The 21,999-nt window shown below is 39.8% G+C and overlaps 1 protein-coding gene across 1 annotated transcript; it reads left to right on the forward strand.

Moving 5' to 3' along the window:
* Positions 1 to 637: 637 nt before the first annotated feature.
* Positions 638 to 21,519, forward strand: chrna6 (cholinergic receptor, nicotinic, alpha 6). The gene is made up of 7 exons (XM_079352100.1): positions 638 to 883; positions 15,617 to 15,756; positions 15,859 to 15,903; positions 15,981 to 16,090; positions 16,596 to 16,803; positions 17,097 to 18,092; positions 20,449 to 21,519. Exons 1-7 carry the CDS (start codon positions 784 to 786, stop codon positions 20,572 to 20,574), a joined length of 1,725 nt encoding a protein of 574 aa, XP_079208226.1. The 5' UTR covers positions 638 to 783; the 3' UTR covers positions 20,575 to 21,519.
* Positions 21,520 to 21,999: the final 480 nt, after the last annotated feature.

Raw genomic sequence — 21,999 nt, forward strand, 5'->3', positions numbered from 1 at the left:
GTTATGCGTACAAAATCAATTAAGTGACTAAATAGGTCATTTATAGCTCAGTAGAGAAAATATGTGATCTAAGTGTATGTGTGTGTGGGCTGCATCTTTCTTCAGAGTTAATTGAGATGATGTGGGATAATTAATCAGGTTAGTGATATTTCAGTTGTTGCTAAATTTACCTACATTCACATTATTCATAATTAACAGGGTATACTGACAAACACAGAAGCAAGAGAAAGATATTTTTTGTTCCAATGGTATTAGTTACATGTTCACAGTATTTTAATTTAACTTAACTAGCATCCCACACGCTGAAAATACACAACTTCTTATAAAATCTGGAAATTGGATTCTATGAGTGAAAATGAGAAAAGAAAATGTTCAAAGAGGGATATTTGCAGTCGGACTTTCATACCCCTCGCGGTTCTGTCTGAGCCAGCCATGTTTGAAAACCATTTCAATATTCCAAACTTATCACCTGTGAGTCACTGTGACTGTGAGTCAGGTCGCTAGGTTTGGCCCTTGGGTGTGTGTGTGTGTGTGTGTGTGTGTGTGTGTGTGTGTGTGTGTGTGTAGGTGTGTGTGTATGTGTGTGTGTGTGTGTGTGTGTGTGTGCGGTACGCATGGACGCGAGGATGGGAGAAGGCGGGGTGTGCAGAAGTTCTTCATGTCGGGAGAGCGCACCGCTTGTCCAACCTATCCACACTCGGGAGCGCAAAGGGACATGTTTATCTAATCTCGAGGCTACACAGACGTCTGTAGTATATTGCAAACAAGACTTCAGTCAATTTCATGATCTTTTATCCGCGGAAAAGACTAAGCGCTGATGTGTCGATGCATTTCCACGGGAAACTAATAAGCGTCATGCTGCTGGTGCTCCTCGCAGCGCAAGGTAAGACACAGCGCGCCGTGGATCGGTCCTCGGCTCGGAGAAAGTAGCATCATATTTGTGACTTTAGTCGCCATAAGCATCAATATGAGAGGCAATGTGATAGATCTGTTTCCTTGCTTTTATTTAGCCTAACCATACGTTGAAGTTCGTTGCGCGCTCCCAAGTTACCGCCCGTGTGCGTTGGGTGAAATATCAGTGAAAATAAACAACTTACTTGAAGCTTGATTGAATAAGTTTTAAAAATTGTGAGCGGGAGGAGCATGCAAACTTTACTTTTGTTTTAAAACAAGTGGGATTGAGTTGTAAAGCCAAACTTTGGCGCGATGATGACAGCTGTAAAAACGCTCCTAACGTTTTGATGTAAAACGATGTGCCTCCTTGTTTGCTGCGCCATCAAAAATGTATCCTCAAAATGAAGAACGAGGGCGAGTTATCGTTTCTTTTTCACTAAACACACCCTGTGGATAGTGTTTTTAAACTTGTAGGCTATAGTCACTGCTGTGGGTAGAGGTGAAGACTAATGGAACTTACATTAGCCTACATGTTAAAGCATGGAGTAGGCTAATGGATGCGTTTTAGCCTTCACACAGGGTTCAGCTTTCCTTGGAGATAATGATCTGTGGTCATGACATATAGCATCATTGTTAATATCTCAGCGCCTCGAGCTACCATGAAGCAGCCATATGCACATAACGAGCAGATGCATGGATGACATATGTTTCTTTGCTGCAGCAGTACAAGGATTGTATGTGTTTACCTTAAGCCTGCATCCTCCAGATGTGGAGGGATGTTACCCCCCCAACGGCAGAAGCCAGGGTTAAGGGTTTGCTCAGTTGAATTCTTTAAACTTAAGTGGAAGCAAATAAAAACCTAAAGTCGAGATGTTCCTAGAATAAGCAAAACATTGAAGAGCAAGTTGTGAGGAAAACTCACATTTCCCCTGTGGTTTAATTTGATGTCTGTAGCGTCTGATATTAGATCACAACAGTAGCACTCTGTCAGGTTGTCTGTTTTGTTTTCCTCCGTATATGATCCATTTTGCTCATTTCTTTTGTTTCCAAAATAACCTCTTCACATTATTTCTCTCTACTCCACCTCTGTTTCGTGTAACACTCACAGTCTCCTGGGTGTTTTAGAACAGCAGCTTTTGAAATGATTCCGTGAGTGGCTCTCAGGGGACCCAAACCAACACAAAGAAAAGATAAATGCATGTAAGCAAAACTTTGTTTTGCATTCACATGCAGATGAATAGTTATTTTAGTCCTTCAACTCGAGCACACTCACAAAGAGTAGGCCTACACAGTTTTCTTGGGAGAACGACTTTACCGATGGGATCACAAAGCCAAATGCGTATCTACCCATCTATCTATCTCTGTGGAAGATAAATGACTGGCTTTAAAGTCATAGTACATATATTTTTGGCTGCACCTTTGTTCTACAGAAAGTGCTCACTGCAGTTTTTTCACTTTCATGTCTGCCAGTCACTCAGTGTGGGACTGTAATGTGTGGGATGCCTCTTTAGAGTTTAGATCTTTTAGATTTTTTTGCAAGTTGCTCTAAAAAGGCACAACACGGAACTTCAAGAGCAGTTAAGAAAATGTTTTGAATAATTTCACCTTTTTTTTCACCTTCTTTCAGCAATTTAAACAACATTTTATTATTATTACTTGTTGCTTTGTTTTGCTTTTGTCTAGCTGAGTGGTTCTCAACTTGTTTGGTCTCAGGACCCACCTTCAACTCCGTCAAAGAACATGACCCAAATTTCCATATATGTTTGGGCCAATCAGATTTATTCACTGAAACATCGTGCAATTTGGATCTTAGCTGTTACAATATGTTTAAAAAGCGCTTGGCGGACTTAAAAAAAAAAAAAAGTCTTTCATGCACCCTTTGTACATTTTGTGTTTTTTATTACATTTTGTTTTATATTGACATTTTTTAAATTCTATTTTATATATTGGTACTTACTTCTCATTTAGCCTTTTTCCTTTTGCACCAATACACCAAGACAAATTCCTCGTATATGTCAATGTACTTGGCAATAAAAAAACGATTATGGTTCTGATTCTTTTGGTACAAGTTTTTTTCTAGGTTCATACTTGCTACCCACTAAAAATGGCTCCACCACGCACTACTGGGCTCCTCAATAAACAACTCGTGGTGAGCTCGATCAAGCTTTTTTTTCCTCAGTGTTGACAGGTCAAGCACCTAAAACATGGATGCGGATATTATTGCTTATCTGCATATGGATGAAGTAACTTACCCTTATACAAAATAACTTACCCTTATGCAAAATTGTAAGTTAGCTCAAAGCTAGCAAGTAGCTCTCTTGCTTTTGCTATCTACTTAGCCCCTTATAAAAGGTTTGAATTTATCAATTTTGACAATATTGAAATTATGTTCATTATAAATAAAAGGAGCAAAAAAGGAGAGACCATATTTTATCAACATGTTATTGCATTTTGCCGTTTTAGAGCAGCATGCTAAAGGTTGCCTGTTCAGCCTTTGTATTGCTCGTGTTAATGTCTTCATCTGTGTTTTCCAGTAAACAAGTCATTTTTTTTCAGGGAAGAAGTCAAACTGTGCTTAAACAGATTGCAGGAACATATTATAGGATGATTTTTTTCCTACTTTAAAGCCCTGAGTGCAGTGTTGAGTTTGTCCCAGATGTGATCCTCTGTGGGAGTAACACTAAGTGCCGTCGTACTGTCACGCTTCAGTTGTCATGTAAAAGACAGTAGCTTCACACATCCTGCAACCTGATGCAGAGTCAGAGATGAGGGGAAGGGATGTGTCTCTGTACGACACGTGGGATGGACTCTCACTCTCTGTCATTCTCTCCAGCTGGAGAGATTTGCTACAGCTGACTGCTTTGTCGTTCTGCCCTTGAACTGAACAAATTTCAAAAGGAAGAAGGAAACAGTGTCGGAAAGGGATGACAGAGTGAATACTCTTACAGAAGAACGGATTTTGCAAGACTGAAAGGAAAACTATTCGGTGTCCTTGCTCATCTGAGGTGGATAACTCGGCTATTTCTGGGGGGCAACCCCAGTGAGATGAAAGGATATTGCCCTATAACTCCCCTCTTTTCTCCACTATGTCCTCTACATATCCTCTGCTCTCATTGGCTGTTTTTTATGAGTCTGTACTGGGGCTGTGTATGTAGATAAGTGCTTGAAAAACACACATTGACACACTCACACTCCCAGTGGGTGTCCGATAAGCAGGCGACAGAAGGTATTGTTTCCTGCCGTGCAGGATCAGTAGGTTTGTCCATGTAACAGAGGAAATGCTGATCCCTCCATTCAGAGGATTGGGGTATTTTATTCAAAATTGTATCTGGTTGTCGTGGTTTGAATGTAAGGTGTGAGAGATCTTTACAGCATGGGGCTGCTAGTAGGAGTTATGACATTCATAATAAAGTCACAGCCAGTGCAGTTGACTAAAGTGCACATCAGCAGACATTGACGGATTAAAATTTGTGAAATTGCATGATGCATTTCCCTGCAGCATCTTGACTGCATCATCCCCAGCAGAAATAGCTGAGAGAGATGTCCAGCCATGCCTGCATTATACTGATCTGATCCGCATCATGTTTCAGGCTTTATCTCACTCGACTGTGCATTTTAATTGGCTGTCTCTGTGTGTTGACAGACTAAAGAGGATATGCCATTTGAAACAAGTTTAGCCTGTAAGTAGAAAGTGTGGTCTGCTAATTTTTCCAAAAGATTCTCCAATGAAGAAAAGTCTCCTGAATTTCTTAAATCAGTAGAGCTTGTTGTGCGCCCACTAAAAGGCAAGAGTCAGACATTCTTTATTTTTGTTAAATCCATCTATAGCTGTTATCTTTTTCTGCCTATATAGCATTAAGTCTGCGTGTGTTGCAGCCAGACTTTAATGCTCCTCTGAGCTTGGAACTAGAGGACAGCTCCCTGGTTCTTTCCTCCCAGAGGCAATAGAGTTGCATTACAGTCTGACAGGCAATCTATGTGTACATGTGTGTTACTGTGCGTGTGGCTTAAGGACTGTGTGGTGGCTTGAGGATCCTCTTAACGCAATTGTCGTGTGATTATTGCAACTGAACCCCCTGCTCCTTTCCTAACACACACACTACATAACCACAGGCAGATGCGACCCCCCATGAATTGGCTTAATACCCCCTTCCAACCACCCAGCACATACACACTCACTTTCATTCTCTGTTTCACACACATGCTTTCACATATCCTGCTCCAGACAGCCCTTCTGCCTAATTCCTCTGGGATATCCTGGTGTTGAGTGCTGGTGATGAACTAATTCATGCATTAGAATGGATGGACAGATTGTAAGAAGTAGAAAAAAAGGGAAGAGATAGAGCAAACAACAGACGCCTCAGATAATGGACAGGGGTAGCTTTTTGCCACTAGTTTCATCACCCTGTACTTCAACTTTAACAGAGTTTCTTTGTCAGTTGAACCAAGTTCCTTTCCTTTAATTGTCTTTTATGTTGTGTGTTTTCCCATGTGTCCAAAGTACTTTGTGTATGTCAAGCTGATGCAAGCTATTAAAGGTTTCAGCTGTGCATGAAATGTAATTAATTATTTATGTATCTGTTTACTCAGGATTGTTATCACATAAATTAGGCCTTTAATACAGTATGTCATGGCTGCTCTGTGTTTGGCAGTATGCTAAAAGGTGTTTGTCGTCTTGGTACTTGATCAACGGTCCAGACTCAACATATGGAAACGTATTGGGTAACAGGAACTAAGTTACTTGTCATTGTTTCATACTTCAGCACTGTTATCCATTTTATATTTTGCATAGTCCATATTTATTTTCGTGTCAGGTCATGTACATAACCCAACATGAAATTATTCCAGCATGTCATTTGAACATTGTTTATGTTTTATGTTTCGAGCCTTGAGACTGAAAGCTTTGCGTTCAGGTACCAATAGTTATTATTATTCATGAAACACTTCAGGTCACTTCCTGAGAAATGACCTATTGATTAGCCACCCCTGGGATTTGAGCCCATTTTTCTTTGGATTTTACTGCAAATGGTAATGCTGAAATAAGGGAAGCCAGCTTTTGGTGGATATACTGTAGCTGTTCAACATGGAGGACGCTACTGCCAGAGCTATGTTTCAGAGCTAACTCGTCAAGCTGTTAGACAGGGTTAATAAGTGATGGAAAAGAGAGGCATAAAGGCCACTACATGTTCATTTTGGCGTCTGAAAGATCTTGTGAAAAAAAACAATGATGCAGTTAGCGATGCAAGAGCAAACTTTTCAATCTGATTTCTACCAACACACAAACCCAAAACTTTTGTTTGAAACTGCTGACCGGCTACTCGTGGCATTGTTGCCCCTTTTTACTTTATGAAATCTATTTTAACTGCCACTGTTTTTGTTGTTTTTACAGTAGTGTTTAACAGCACAGAAAGTCACAGACCAATGAATTTGCAGCAAATTGGAACATGTGACCTGGCATAGTGAGTGAACATGGTGGTTGTGAGAAAAACAATGTATATTTGGGAAAAGTAGACATTTTGTGCTCTACAGTTAGAAAATGAGTCAGCAAACAGACAGCGAGAATGGACAGACTCTTCTATGATTATTCTCCAAATGGGCAGTTCAACACCACTATCCCGATGCCTCATGTTTTTCAAGACCTTTGCAATTGTTAAATGTGGCAATGTTAAATGTCACTACAAGACAAATCACACCATTTAGTAATCGCACCAACTTGATATGATCGGAAAACACAGAAAATAAATGAACTAAGAGCACAATTCATTCACTGAGGACATTTGAGGACGTTTCCTAGTACCACACAGACTTTGACAGAATTTTTTTGGAATGCCCCTGGAGTAGCGGTTAGGTTGCTCCCCATATATAGAAGGTGTAGTCTTCTCTATAAGGTGAAGGTGAAGCAGGCGCCCAAGGTTCAAGACCGACCTGTGGCTCGTTTCCCACAGGCCACTCTTTCTTCTGATTTATCTCTGTTCTATTCAAATAAAGGCAAAAGCCCCAAAATAAACAAAAGAACTGCGACTTTTCCCAGCTATCACAAACTTAAATGGGCTGGGATCCATCAACTGTTCTCAAATTAAGAACAGATAATTTGTTTCTTTGTTTCTGTATAATATGCTCTGCTCTAAATAGAGTATGGTTTTGGTTTTCTGCTTTAGTCTTGTGGTATTATTGAGATGTGCAAAGCTTTATCTAAGCCTGTAGCCAAAGTGAGCTTGATGGTCCCCCTCTTGTTGTAACACCTTTTCGGCTTTCCCTCATGTTATGATCAAAGCTCTTCTTTGACAGCGCCTGCCAGACACTGGTTTAACAAAAAAAACTGAAAATGTTCCCGGATCCTGAGTTTCCCTGTGAGAGCCTCCTGCTCAGAATCCATCAGTTGTACAGTGCTGTACAAAAGTAAAACTTCCATTGATCCATCCAGACATTTTCCTTTCACTTAACCTTGTCTGGGTCAGCAGCCTGCCCTCCTTTCTTTGAGAGTTTCCTTCCTCTTGATGGATCTGGAATTTTTCCAGTCAATGGGGAAAATGACTCTCAAGAGGAAGATGTTGTTGGGCTTTTTTTTTCTCCATCTTGAGAGAAATAAAATAAGAAGGTCATCCTGCTTCGGTTTTTACTCTCTCTTTTAGAAGGGTCTGAGCGATATGACCTAATGATAAAAATTTTGCTTTGATTTCATCATTAAAATAAAAAAAAGCAAACTGATTTCCCTCCAAGGATTAATAAAGTAACCTGAATGTCTGTTTTGACACTGCAAAAGTACAAATGAGGCAGAGCAACTTCAACAAAAAAAATCTCAATTTTCATTTTTGCACATCTTGATTTTCTACACTCAAGATTTATTGATAGAACTGATGTCGCCCAGCCCTACTTTAAGATTTACTACAGTTGTCAAGTTATTAGATCTAATGTTTCCATTATCTCCTCCCTTTCCCACCACTTAGAGCGTCAGGCTTTTTGTGAAAGTAGGGCTGAGGATTAGCTGGAGAAAGTATGACAACTCAGCACCTCTGGGCAATGGATATCTTCCCTGAAAGGTCAGAAAGCTGTTTTCTAGTTCCTCATTGTACCTTAACTTAGAATAACTATCAGTAAAATTGTTAGTAAAATATACTCAGTTGGACCTGGTTAAAATGTGGGAACCTTTCATTAGGTTAGATTTTATATAGATAGATAGATAGATAGATACTTTATTGATCCCGAGGGAAATTCAAGGCATCCAGTAGCAGTATACAGACAGGCAGGACACAAGACATTAGTTACAATACACACCCGCTGTCCCCCCTCCCCTCTGTATACAAATCCCCCAAACAGATTTAGCAGCCCCTATGTGACTAAGAATAAACATAATTATATGTTAAACCTGTGCAGTTAGCATTAGCAGTTAGACTTAAAACTAATATAGCATAATGTACATAACCTGTGAGGAGAGAAAAATATGTGTTGGTTAAAAGAGACCTGTAAACAGTTAAAGAGCCTTAGAAACAAAGTGCTGACCTTTAGAAACTAGTTACATGTGCATGTACAGAGGTGTTTGAGCTTATGCCAGAGGTGTGAGTACAGTCGTTAAACAGTCAATGCAGGAATGTAAATTGGCTCACCAACTTAAAGGAGCAGTGATTTGCATTAAGTGACCTAGACAATATGGTGAAACCAGGAGTGCTTAGGGTAATTATCGTTAAGTACCCAACTATTGATGGGCAGATTAGCATTAAGTGTTGGAGACAATAGAGTGAAACTTGACCTAATTAGGGTGATCATGTCAACCCTTACAGATGTAGCATAACACAACAGTAGGATGAAACCAGACATGACTAGGGTGATTATCATTAAAGTGACCAGTGCTCAGTAAGGTGACTATCAATATGCATTTAAAGTGTCCAACTGGAGGCTGACTCTGAGGTCAGCAGTGCAGGTGAGGAGTGAGAAAAAAGTGAAAAAAGATTCCAGGGATCACCGTGCGCTTCTTCCCTGCCGTGACAGTGAAGTGTTATACAGCCTTATTGCCAGGGGGACGAAAGAGTTCTTGAGTCTGTCCGTGGAGCACGACTGTGACAGCAGTCTTTCGCTGAACATGCTCCTCTGGCCGGTGAAGGTGCTGTGCAGAGGGTGGTGTGTGTTGTCCATGATGGAGAGCATTTTGTCCAGAGACCTCCTCTCTACCACTGTCACCAGTGAGTCCAGCTCTGTGCCCACCACAGAGCCGGCCCTCCTCACCAGTCTGTCCAGGCGTGCTGCGTCCCTCTTCTTGCAGCTTCCTCCCCAGCACACCACGGCGTAGAAGAGGACGCTGGACACCACAGACTGGTAGAACATCTGCAGCAGCTTTTTGCAGATGTTGAAGGACCCCAGCCTTCTCAGGAAGTACAGACGGCTCTGTCCCTTCCTGCAGGTAGTGTCCATGTTAGGCGACCAGTCCAGCTTGTCATCCAGCTGCAGCCCCAGATACCCGTAGGTCCTGACCACCTCCACATCGACCCCGCCGATGGAAACAGGTTCTAGATGTGGTTTGTTCCTTCGGAAGTCCACCACCATCTCCTTGGTCTTGGAGGTGTTTAGCTGCAGATGGTTGGCACTGCACCACGTCACGAAGTCCTCGATCAGGCTCCTGTACTCCTCCTCCTGTCCATCCCTGACACAACCAACTATTGCAGTGTCGTCCGAGTATTTCTGCATGTGGCAGAGCTCAGAGTTATACTGGAAGTCCGAGGTGTACAGGGTGAACAGGACGGGGGAGAGCACGGTCCCCTGTGGTGCTCCGGTGCTGCTGACCACAGTGTCAGATGTGCAGTCCTATATACCTAGTGAATAGCAACTTCTCTACAAAGGTTGCTTTGGTAACCATGTAGGAATCTGTTACTAAGTATCTTGGTGACAGAGCTGTCCCGTGTGAAAGCATGCATCCTGCCCTCAATATCGTCATTAAGTCAAGTTGCAGAACATTTCTAGTACACCAGACAACCCAGTGGCTGAGAGGAACGATTTGCTGCTGCAGGCTGGTTTACTTCCTCATTCTGGCAACAATTCAGAAATCTGATTTGAACTTCCACAGAGTCAAGATTAACATTTGAACAACCTTGAGATGTGACTAGGGTTTTATAAGCAAAAATCAGTCTGCTCTTTTTCTTTGCTGTTTAGTCTTTCTGGTATCAATTTGAACATGTAAAAACGTGAATTTGAGCAACAAGATTAAAATGGCTGCTAAAGCAAATTATAATCTTTTTTAATGGCCCAACTAAACTGTGTAACGAATGCATTTCAACTTGAAATGTAAATGCTACATAAATATGTTATTACAAGTGTATGTTATTATAAGCTGGTGAACCATTTACAGCAAAACAATAACAGAAAATACCACACTAACAGAAGATAAATATCCATCTTCAGAGAGATAATCAACTGCCAAAAAACATTTAGCTAAATGTGCTGGTGCTGACAGATTTTATACACATCTGAACAGTTGTTACTATGAAAAGTATTGCTGCATGTTAACACCAGATTGTATTAGAGCACAGTCCACGTAAACACCTGAAATCTTCAATTGGAAAGACTTCAGTCAGAATAAAAATAAAGTGGGCGTTTAACCCCAACTAATGCTGCTGGCATGCGAGATCAACAGACCTCCTCCAGCCTCACTGCAGGAGAGAAAAGTAGACATTTTCATGGATTACTAAAACAGCAGCTGTGACTACAGTTCTTTAACAACCAACATGACCTCCTACTTCAAAAAGACACAAATCCGAAACTTAGATAAGGCCAGTCTTACAGCATGCTGTTACACTTTGACTTCGGCAGTGTTGGGCATTAGTATAAATATGGCAATCTCTCGCTACTTTTTTAAATAACATTATTTTAGCTGTACCTGCAGTCACATAAATTGGTACTGTTCTATATAATTTAAATAATTAGTAGTTAGACCTCCATGTCATTGTCTCTCATTGACCTTTTTAGCATTTTACATTTCATAAGCTTTCTTTAGATTACTGTGTGTTGCCTCTGTAGGACATACATTCTATGCAGGAATCCCATAACAATGTTTTTTGACTTGCCTTATCAGAACATCTGCAGTGACCCTTTCTTTTCTCTTTTGTATAAAAAATATATTTCTTTTGCTTTTTATAACTTATGCAGATAATCTGACCTCAAAAGTCACATCTTTTCAGATGAAATCATGTAAGCAAGATTTTCATGCCTCAGTGAAAACAAGTCATATGATGCGAGTCAAATCACAAGGTGAATATACACAAAGTACATTAATAGGCACATGTGCATACACATTGGCACACATGTAATGGCATATTTACAGCATACAGACAAGCCTTCATACATGAAGACACACAGGTTGGAGCGTGCACCATATGCTTAGTGGAATGGTCACAGCACATGTGGTAATTGCTTTGGATCCTGTTGTGCGTCATTCAACATGTCACAGTCAGGGCATCAAAAACCCTGGAGAGCGAAGACACGCTATCTAGCTTTTCTCTGCTTGTTCTTGCAGCCACTTTACCCTATCACCACTCTCGATCCTTCTTTGTACCCCTTTTCCATGCACTCACACACACACACACACACACACACACACACACACTGTCAGCAGTGTATTATTTGAGGGTAATTAGTTCCTCACTGTCCACCACTTGCTCCCAGGCTCATCCTGTTAAGCACATGCCTGATCAAAGAGTTTCCCACAGGCCATTGGTCTATCTGCTCTTTTAGGCTCCTGTTGCCACAAGAGACAGAGACAGACTCAGTGTTTGGTTAGCTAATTCTAAATCAATGTGGCTGTTTAAGGGTGAAATGCATGACTGCTCGACTTAGCTTCATCCCCATCAGAACAGAGCCTCATTACTCTGTTAGAGCATTATAAAGATGGGATGGAAAGGCAAACATTTTCATGATCAAAGACAGTTCTGAACCGTACTTCTAAAACTGGGGGAAAGTGAACCGTTACAAAGGAAGAACCATTTCCCTCATCATGACTTATGAAGTGTATTTTGACAATCCTAATGGTACACTTTGGACAGCAGATAATACATCATAATGACCACGGTCACATAGCTTTTATGTATTACAGCACAATGACTTGTGGATCTGAGAGAGTTTGAAAAACAATAGGAGGATTGTGTTGACATCTAACCTTAATAGGGTTGCAAAGGGGTGGAACACTTCTGGTAAATTTCCAGAAACTTTCCATGGGAAGTTAAGCTGGGGAATTTTGGAAATATTTCCAATCTGAGATGCTTCCTGGGAATTAACTGGAAATTGGCGGCAATTTAAATGAAATGCATCATATCAACGCATAATATAAATGCATTGTTTCATCATAAGCAGATAGAAATGCAAAATAATACAATTGTAGCCAATAATACAAAAAAACATAACATTTTGACAGATGTTTTTGTAAATATTGCTATATTAATATGGAACAATAAATGCGTTATCTGTTTTTTTAAATTAAAAAGCTATTGAATTTCTAGAACAGAATATTCATACGCTTAAATTCCGTATTTTTGGCCCCCAGGATTCAAATTTTTACATTTTTTATTTTTCAATTTTCTTCACTTTCTACAAATTCCGAATAAAAACGTCAATAGTAAAACATTTAACTGACCATTACGATAAAACAAAAAACAAAGCTAACTAAAATGTTTTGAACATCATGAACACTATCCCTTCTTTGCCTCAGCTTGTTAGCTTTGTTGTTATGGAAGGCTAACATGGTGACATACACATGTAGTGAAAAAGCGCTGCTATAGGTCTGTCCTAACAGAACTGCTAGCATAACATAGTCACTTTGTAATGTACACTTTTATAGACCTTTTATGAGTCGTAGTTTAAACTTGTTTTCTGTTAGAGAGACTGTACATTTGTGTTAGCATACAATAGATCTTGATGTATAGTCTACAATCATACTGAAAAGTTAGATTAAACTTTGGTTTTTACTTTCCAGTGGACACATGTTTTTTTCTGTGTTTAAATGAAGTAAAGCACTGCATAAAATAAAAGTAGCATGTAGAATCCATTGAGGTGAAAGTTCACGGGTTTTAATTAACTGCCTTCAAATTAATACTTAAATCTTCAGTGGCAGGACAAAGCAGGGAATTGGAGGAGTCCCTGTGCCAAGAGAAAAAAAAATATTGGCTTCATTTTTTTTTTCAGAGTCACAGTGAACAAAAGGTCCAATTAATTGGCTGATTATAATTGCCCTGTTTTAACCTTGGCCAATTAGAGGCTTAAACAAGGTTCTGGGAGTGCAGCGAATCAGGAAGTGGTGGGCAGTTTTCAAGTCAGGTACCCAGAGCTGAAATTACACAAGCGTCTCAGGAGAGAGGCCTTTTCATTAAGCTTTAAGACTCAACTCATCTCAACTAGTGACCTCAAAAGTTCTGGAGAGCTCTGAATTCACTGTGGTATAATTCAATGTCTTGCCCATTGCGTATTGGAACTGGATCAGATATGTTTTAATACTTTTATTACGTCAACTCATCAGGATTATTCTGCCTTTAAAAATGAGTCTATCAACTTCATTAGGTAAAATCAAAGCAGTGGAAAATATTTGGGAGAATAAACATGAGTGTGGAAAGGCAGTGTGACCTGATTTATTTTCACATCAGTGGATTTGAGTAGCTTATGCCTCTATGATCTGCATCCTGTTTTATGTGATCTTTCTGAACTTGAAATTTAGTCAAACTCACACTGTAAAGGCAAGAAAGAGCATGTTTTAAAATGTAATGTATAGGTGGGAACTACTTTTTCAATGCATGTTTTTCGTTTTGCTGCAGCCTTTAAGTTCACAATGTAATGTTGACTTTTATGTGGGCCTAAATTTTGTCTTGAGTTATGTGCGTGTTTGTTTGTGGTCATTGTTTTATTTGCACCACATTATGTATGTGTGCAAATCAGTTTTGATTTTTTGGTTTAGTAGGCATATTCTACCAGAGAGCTTTAAGTCACCTCTGAAAAAAAGAAACCTGTCAATTGTATAAGGGCTTAATACAATGATCTTTGTGTTTATGCATCGTCAACACACTCCCGATAAGACACTTCTTCATATGACCTGACAAGAGAATAAGTTCATTTACATCATTATTTCCCTGATCCTGACAAGGCTCATTTTGCGAAACTAGACAGACTGTAACCAAAGACGTCTGCAAGATATTCATACTCCGTCCTCCCAATGGAAATAAACAGACACACTGCTTCATAAGTTTACTGTAAACAGTGACAGTGAATATGAAATATTTGTCTCAGGGTTCTTCAAAGAAAACAAGGACACTTTAATAAAATACCAACCTACAGAAAGTCCATTTCTTACTGAAGGTACATGAATATGCTGGCTAAAGTTTTCTTATGGCAGTAGAAGACATGCACATTGCTATTACTAAAATATATATTACCAATAAAATGTCTTGAACTCTGTGGCTAACAGCAGAAGATTTAAGAAATTAGAACATGACGTACAAATATTTAGGGTATGATCAAGACAAAAGGCAAAAAACACAAAATAATATGGTGAAATGATTTTCCATTGCTGCGGGTTTTCACGGAGTAAACCAACTCACGGATAGTTTCCCATTAAAGAACCATGTTTTATTTAGTTGTTGTCAAGGAAACAACCTTTCCGATGGATGTTGCTATTTGTGTGTATATGTGTGGTTCCCCATTTGCCCTTTTATTGAAGCATATTTTCGAAGGTTTCTAAAATCGTTCGTTCAGCTTTGTAAGTGCAATTTTGATGTTTCAGTACTGTGTTGAATAATGTGTGAATCACATCATGGATTGGAGGCTATGGTGGGAGACACCGACTCCTCCTTTCCAAAAATATGTTTTTTATTACATTTTATGTAATTTCTCTTACTATTTAATCGAAAAAAAATCTATTTAAAGAACATAGAATATAGTGTGACTCATTCCCAATGTTGTCACGTGTTTAGCTACCTTGAAAAAAATGTTGAGGAAAAATGAGGGGGTTTTATTGATTGAAAGGGATGAGAATAAAATGAAGGTGCAGAGGATGTTGAAATATAAGACATTGCGTGCTACTCTGTAATATTGTGGTAATGTATAGAGGATTTAGAGCCTTTTAAAGCCCCTGGCATAGTGTTTCTGAGGATCTGCTGGTGGTGTGAGTGTGTGCTGTCCCAAGTGAGGCCACATTTTCTGCTTGGACAGGCGTGGCTGTATGTGCCGACCAAGGCACCAGTGTTACTACTGGCAGTCCTCCTACAATATGACCTTCAGTCAGGGGCGGACTGGGATAATAATTCAGATCAGGAGTTTAACTTATCCCAGGCCACCCTCTCCAAATTAACCACCAACAGCAGGCTAACAGTGTCCATAGTTTTACTTTTAGTTTTAGCAAAAAATGTGTAGACTTGCCTGGTCCCTGACTGACAAAAGTGTGACTCATTTAGAAGCGTTTATGTGTCTGTGGTCAGGTCTTTTCTCTTTTTTTCTTTCCCTCTTTGTTCCACCCTTACTTTTCTTTTGACTGTCCATTTCACCTGGGGATAATGTTTTTTAGTTGTCAGTTGAAAAGCAGCAGCTAGACGGTTGCTATGTGTGTCACAAGTCACGCTACAGAATGACATTATTTTCTGCAGAAGGTGGCCAGGATACTTCAACAACTCACTGAGCCAATCTAAAGCGCCACTTAAAGACTGTTGACAGGACAACCAAACAAGCCTATAAGACAGCTGTATGATCTCTGTTTCACTAGGGTGCTTTACATCCAAGGGGGAGGACAGACTGTTTCGGCGGTTGTTCAGGAGGTACAACCAGTTCATCCGACCGGTGGAGAATGTATCTGACCCCGTCACTGTGGAGTTTGAGGTCTCTATGTCCCAGCTGGTCAAAGTGGTAAGAGTAAACTCAACAAGTTATTGCCTTTGTTTAAAAAAAAAAAAAAAAATTACATTTAATAGTATAATATAACTAATTTCACTCTTTTTGATCTTACAGGACGAGGTCAATCAGATTATGGAAACCAATCTGTGGCTGAGACATGTAAGAGATGTAAATGCTATGTGTGACATGGCTAGTCATTTCTTCTGCTAGATGCTACCATTTCTTCTGTGTTTTAGGTCTGGAATGACTACAAACTAAAATGGGCCCCCGTTGAGTTTGATGGGATTGAGTTCATACGAGTTCCCTCCAACAAGATTTGGAGGCCAGACATCGTATTATACAACAAGTAAGTTTATTTACTTGTTATTACTTGAATACTCCATTTTCATCTTTACTACAAATACAGACACAAATTAATGCAAGTCATATTTATTAGGAATGATTAAGTTTGATTTTATACAAGTCGATGCCTCGTGATTGTTTGTGCTGTGTGTTATTCTAAGTACTAATATATTTCAAATCAACAACAAAATCCTCATTATTACATGGTGATTGGGTTTGTTTGAAATCTATCTGAATCACAGGGGACCGAGATGTTCCTTTCAGAGCTAATAAAAAATGAGTTCAAAGTTGATTTATCTAGTTTATCTAGCCACCAACAACATTGATTTATTAGGTCTATTGTCTTTAGTCCAACAACATGGTCATTGTTAGTCTAAATGTAGCGTTAGACATCAAGGTGCAATATTCTTAAGTTATTTTTTTATTATTATTTGCTCTCTTCTGACCTTTTGAGCTACAAATAGCCTTTGAGTAAAATGATATTTGTGTCTAATTGAAAACTCTCTCAGTGCTGTAGGTGACTTTCTTGTCGAAGACAAAACCAAGGCTCTGCTAAAGTTTGATGGTACCATTACCTGGATTCCTCCAGCTATTTTCAAATCCTCCTGCCCCATGGATATCACCTACTTCCCCTTTGACTACCAGAACTGCTCCATGAAGTTTGGCTCCTGGACTTATGACAAGGCCAAGATCGACCTGGTGCTTATTGGCTCAAAGGTCAGAAAGAGTCACTGGGTCACCATAAGTGTAATGAACTAGAAATGGCTGAACAATGAACTAAAGCGAATCAGTACTAGGTCACAAACAACTATTTTAAGTCCAGCCTTCTATGTAGACTAAACAGGAATTACCTCTACAAAATGTCATCAATTTAATGCCAGAAAGTTGTCAAAAGTTTTACATTTGAAACATTTGAAAATCTGAACTACAAGTGTACGTACTAATTATGTCTCTTTAAACTCATTGGATTTATTTTTCATACAATAAAAATGTTATTTGCTTCTCTCTAGGTAAACCTGAAAGACTTCTGGGAAAGTGGTGAGTGGGAGATAATTGATGCACCGGGATACAAGCATGACATCAAGTACAACTGCTGCGAGGAGATCTACCCTGACATCACATACTCCTTCTACATTCGCCGCCTGCCTCTCTTCTACACCATCAATCTCATCATCCCCTGCCTCCTCATTTCCTTCCTCACAGTGCTGGTCTTCTATCTCCCATCTGATTGTGGCGAGAAGGTCACCCTGTGTATCTCTGTCCTCCTGTCTCTCACTGTGTTCCTGCTGGTCATCACTGAGACCATTCCTTCAACGTCTCTGGTCATCCCTCTAATCGGAGAGTACCTCCTTTTCACGATGATTTTTGTCACCCTCAGCATAGTAATCACTGTGTTTGTGCTGAATGTCCACTACCGCACCCCAATGACTCACACTATGCCGGAGTGGGTGAGGGCTGTGTTCCTCGGGGTGCTGCCCAGGGTGATGCTGATGAGGCGGCCTATCGACCAAGGCTGCTCCTCGTCTGCGATCACAGCAGGAGGAGGGAGCATCGGAGGAAACAAGAAGAGAAAGAACAGCATAGGAGGAGGAAGTAGCTCAGCAAGTGTAAGCGTTGGGGGTATAACTGGAGGTGTAGCATTACCACCGCTGGATGGTGCTGCAGGAGGCGGAGGGTCAACCTCAAGTGGTGGTCCCATGAACTGTGTGGAGTACGGTGACCTGAACCGTGACAAAAAGAGGGATATGAACAGGAGGTGCCCTTACAGAGGCAAAGAGGTACCCACTCCTGTCCCTCCCCCGATGGTGCCACCCCCACCTCCCCAAGCCCCCCAGAGCCAGGGGCCCCAGGAGTCAGAGCTGCCCAAGCTACCGAGGCAACTGAATACACCTTCACCAGTCAACGCTGTTGTTGCCTTTTCGGTGATTTCACCTGAGATCAAGCAGGCCATTGAGAGCGTGAAGTACATCGCAGAGAACATGAGGACTCGCAACAAAGCCAAAGAGGTATACAAAACTGGCTTAATATCTGACAATTGACATGTTCGGACACGATCAGTATAATCAAAATCACAGATTTTAGATTAGGACTAGAAGTGCTGCTTGCCTATCAGTCTCTGTCACTGTTCTGTATGATCCTGTTATTAAGAGGGTGTATTACAGGAATAGAAGCGAAAAACCCATTTCACAAATTACTTATATATGATTGTTAACCCCAAAAGACACACAGTATCACTCCTAGTTTTTTAGTTGGTCCATGGCACAGTCACTCTCAGTGTCCTTAAGTTAGCAAAATGACACCTAAGGGCCTGATGACCACACCTCATTATCAGACCAACAAGTCTCTGGGCTCTATTCACTGCAAGTTCAGCTGCTCATTAGGTGCTGAATGTAAGAATGTCATCTGTGCCGGGTGGAAGAAATCTCACACCAGGTGTCAGATGGGGCAGATGATTTTGTCCTCTATTGTAGTAAACTGAAAAATTGGCTTTGACAGTTATTTGGTCCAAACAAGGGATCTGAAGGACTAATCTTTTTCTGTGAGGAACGTTAGCCCTGTTTACATTTTTGTTGCTTTTTTTCTGACAATATACGATGCCAGAAATCAGTCTCTATAAAATCTGCAGATTAAATGAAACAGTATAAAGCTGCACCACTTCTTTTCTTTCAATTTTGCTAATTATTAGGAACTTGTTTTCTTTTTTTCTTTTGCATTTTAATTGGCGCTACTCTACAGATGAAGAAATACACTCAAGGCTGAACCATATATTTTGGGACATTTTTTTTACCATTTGAGTTGCAGACTCACTCAGCAGGGGGCCTAATAACACTGTATACCTTCATCTTGAGCTCATTGAAGTCTGCATAAAGAAACAATTGAATTAGTCTTGCTTAGAAGTGTTTAGCATGTTGGGAAAATAGCGTTCTCCCATATGAATAGATATTGTTTGGGTAAAAGTAGAATGAGAGTGAAATTCATGACCATCAATGATTCATGGAAAATGATATTTTCTCACACTCTTTCCAATCCAAAAGAATTCAGTAGTTTATAAAATATATATTGTATAAATATCTACATCAGGTGGCAGTGCTAAAGTAATTAAACTTTACCATTTCAGCAATTCCTTAATTTCAGAAAAAATCATTTAACAAAAACAGTTCAATGTCACAATGTAAAATTTGTTTTAAGATGTCTTTTCAGTGCCCTGAGTGTGAACACAAAGCTACCTATTTCACCATAGAGTTTGTATGTCACAATTTACTACACTGAAACCTGTCAGAGTCGCACAAGAACAATATGTGGGATGGAATAAACCTCCAGATCACAATCATCAGTCACCACATCGGCTTAGAAGGCTGATGCTGTCCCTTAACTCAAAGTTAAAATGGCTCTTATTCTAATCATGAATCTAAAATAATTCAAAACCATGTGGGGATTGTTTTTTTAATTCCCAAATTATACACGGCACACACAAAAAGCTTTATTTTGTGTGTTATCTCTATGGTGTGTGAATTTCTTTGTAGCTTAGGAAATGCTGCAAAAAGCATTTATACAAGGCTATAAAGGGAGGGTAAAGCTGCTTGCTTGTTGCAGATGGAGGGCTTTGCGTACGCCTCCTGCGCACACTGTATGGCCCTGATATGTTTGTTGCCTCAGCTCCATCTTTTCTTAGCCGAGCTGGGATCTATCTTTAATGCATGCAGAATACCCTCACAGCTCCTCCTGTATAGTCAGACAATGGCATTACGGTCAGTGCAGCCATGATCCTATTGTCCACACCTGACTGAGGAACACTCATACAGAGAAACACTGTACTATCTATGGCCAAATGCAGAAAAGGTAAATACAGGTGGTATTTAAAGCCTAACTTATCTACATCCATTTTTAGCCTTAAACCAACAGTGATGGCACAATGACTTACAGGGAATGTGTTGGTTTGTTGCTAGAATTTTAAAACAAGGTCACTGGAGGTATTGCTGGGAGGAGGGGAGGGCAAATGAGAGAGGAGCGAAAACAGAGAGAGAGCAAAAGTGAGAGGAGAGAAAAAAGAGAGGAGAAGGCGAGCGATAAAAGGAAGAGAGAAATAGAGACGAGAGAGGGAGAGAGATATAAAAATCAAAGAATAGGAGGGAGACAGAAAAAGAAGTAGGGCGAGAAAAAGAGCAAATAAAGAGGAAACAAACGTGTAAGAAAGAGATGTGAAAAGTGAAAAAGAGCAGCAGAAGAAGAATGGAGAGAAAAATGCAAAGAACGACTGAACAGGAGATAGATAGCAGGAGAGAGCAGAGCAGTTGTGGTTGAATTTGTGTGCTATAGATAATTTATATTTTTTACTTTGTCTTTTAATCCTTCCCTTTCCAGGTGGAGGATGACTGGAAATATGTGGCCATGGTGATCGACAGGATCTTCCTTTGGGTTTTTGTGACAGTGTGTGTGCTGGGAACACTGGGACTCTTCCTCCAGCCGCTCATCAGCTTCTTTAAATGAGACACTTTTCCTTCTCACATCTCTTGCTCTCTCTCTCTTTGTCAACTTCTGTCTGTCTCTGTACTCCTATTTGATTTGCTTAGGGAGTTACCCTCCCACAGTTCTTTCACATCACACAACTGTGATGTCTTCAGCATTCAGCTGTCTACTTCATCGTATAACTTCTCCTTATCTCCCTATTTCTCCTTTGCATTGCATTGTCAATTTGCGCAAATAGCTTTTATCAAGTCTCCTCCTTCACCATCATGTTTTTTTTCATGCAGAAATGATTTACACTTCTTTCTTTTTTTTCTTTTTTTTCTTTTTTTCCCCCCCTTAGTGCTCCATATTGACCTACCCCTGCCTGCAGCTTATCTCTCCCCCAACATTACCTTTGAGTCAGTGTTATTGTACAGTCTTCCAATACGTCTAACAATGTCACGTTATTTAAGTTGTTATGATAACTTCTAAAGAAAAACCTCTTAATAGTCAAGTTGCTGAGAGAAGAACATAAATGTCTTTTTTTGCAGTAAAGTACTACTTTGACACTGTAAACCAGTACAATAAAAAACATGCACTTTTAAGAAATGTGGTACAGTAAAGGTGTATAATCTCTGATAAAAGACAAACACTTATGACAGCTGGTTTTGATATACATGTCGTGATCTGAGGAATTTTTTACGACTGCCACTTTTTCTTTCTTATCCATTATCAGTTTTTATGTTTACCTGGAGTTATGCATGGTGACTGAAAAAAGACCCTGGCTATGAAAAGACACAGTATATTTTTTTTCCTCATGGGGTTGCACAAAGGCTGTTTATGAATAGCACCTCAATTCATAAATTCACTGTACACTGACAATGCATAAACACTTTGAATTGCACAATGTAGAATACACTTATATAAAATCCTAAGAAGGCCAATTTGTGTCAAATCATTTCTAATAATAAAGACAATCCTGCACAACTTCTTCTGCCTGGAAGGCTTTTCTGTACTGCTTGAGACATGTTCAGAAGTAACTTGCCATTTACTTGGATATGCCCCGACAGATAACAAATAACAGGATAGGAGGGTTTAGAGTGTGGACGGATGAATAAATATATTATTGAAAATAATTCAACTGCATTGAACAAATCCACGATCTTTCTATAAATGGGTATACAAATCTGGGTAGAAGAAACCTAGAAGAACATTTCATGGTACATATTGAGCATAACTATAATACATTACATTAAACACTGGCCCATTAAAATGTTCAGCAACAAAAAATGATTGTGCAATAATTACTATAAAGGAAAATTATTGCAAAAGCAGTTTCAGGCACTGTGACAAATAATTACCTAAAAAGACTTGTTCTTCTTTCATTTAGCAAGTCTGTGTCTCAAGTCAAACACACAATGAGTCAATATAATATAACGTGAATCCAAGCAATTTGAATTAGATTTT

This window comes from Symphodus melops, assembly GCF_947650265.1.
Source record: "Symphodus melops genome assembly, chromosome: 9".
NCBI lineage: Eukaryota > Metazoa > Chordata > Actinopteri > Labriformes > Labridae > Symphodus > Symphodus melops.

What these genes read in the sequence shown, in the direction of transcription:
- chrna6 (XM_079352100.1), top strand. Translation starts at nt 784, where the DNA reads ATGATCTTTTATCCGCGGAAAAGACTAAGCGCTGATGTGTCGATGCAT. An exon ending in CCAATCTGTGGCTGAGACAT is followed by an intron (nt 15,904 to 15,980) that starts GTAAGAGATGTA and finishes TCTGTGTTTTAG; the next exon opens with GTCTGGAATGACTACAAACT. An exon ending in CTCGCAACAAAGCCAAAGAG is followed by an intron (nt 18,093 to 20,448) that starts GTATACAAAACT and finishes TTCCCTTTCCAG; the next exon opens with GTGGAGGATGACTGGAAATA.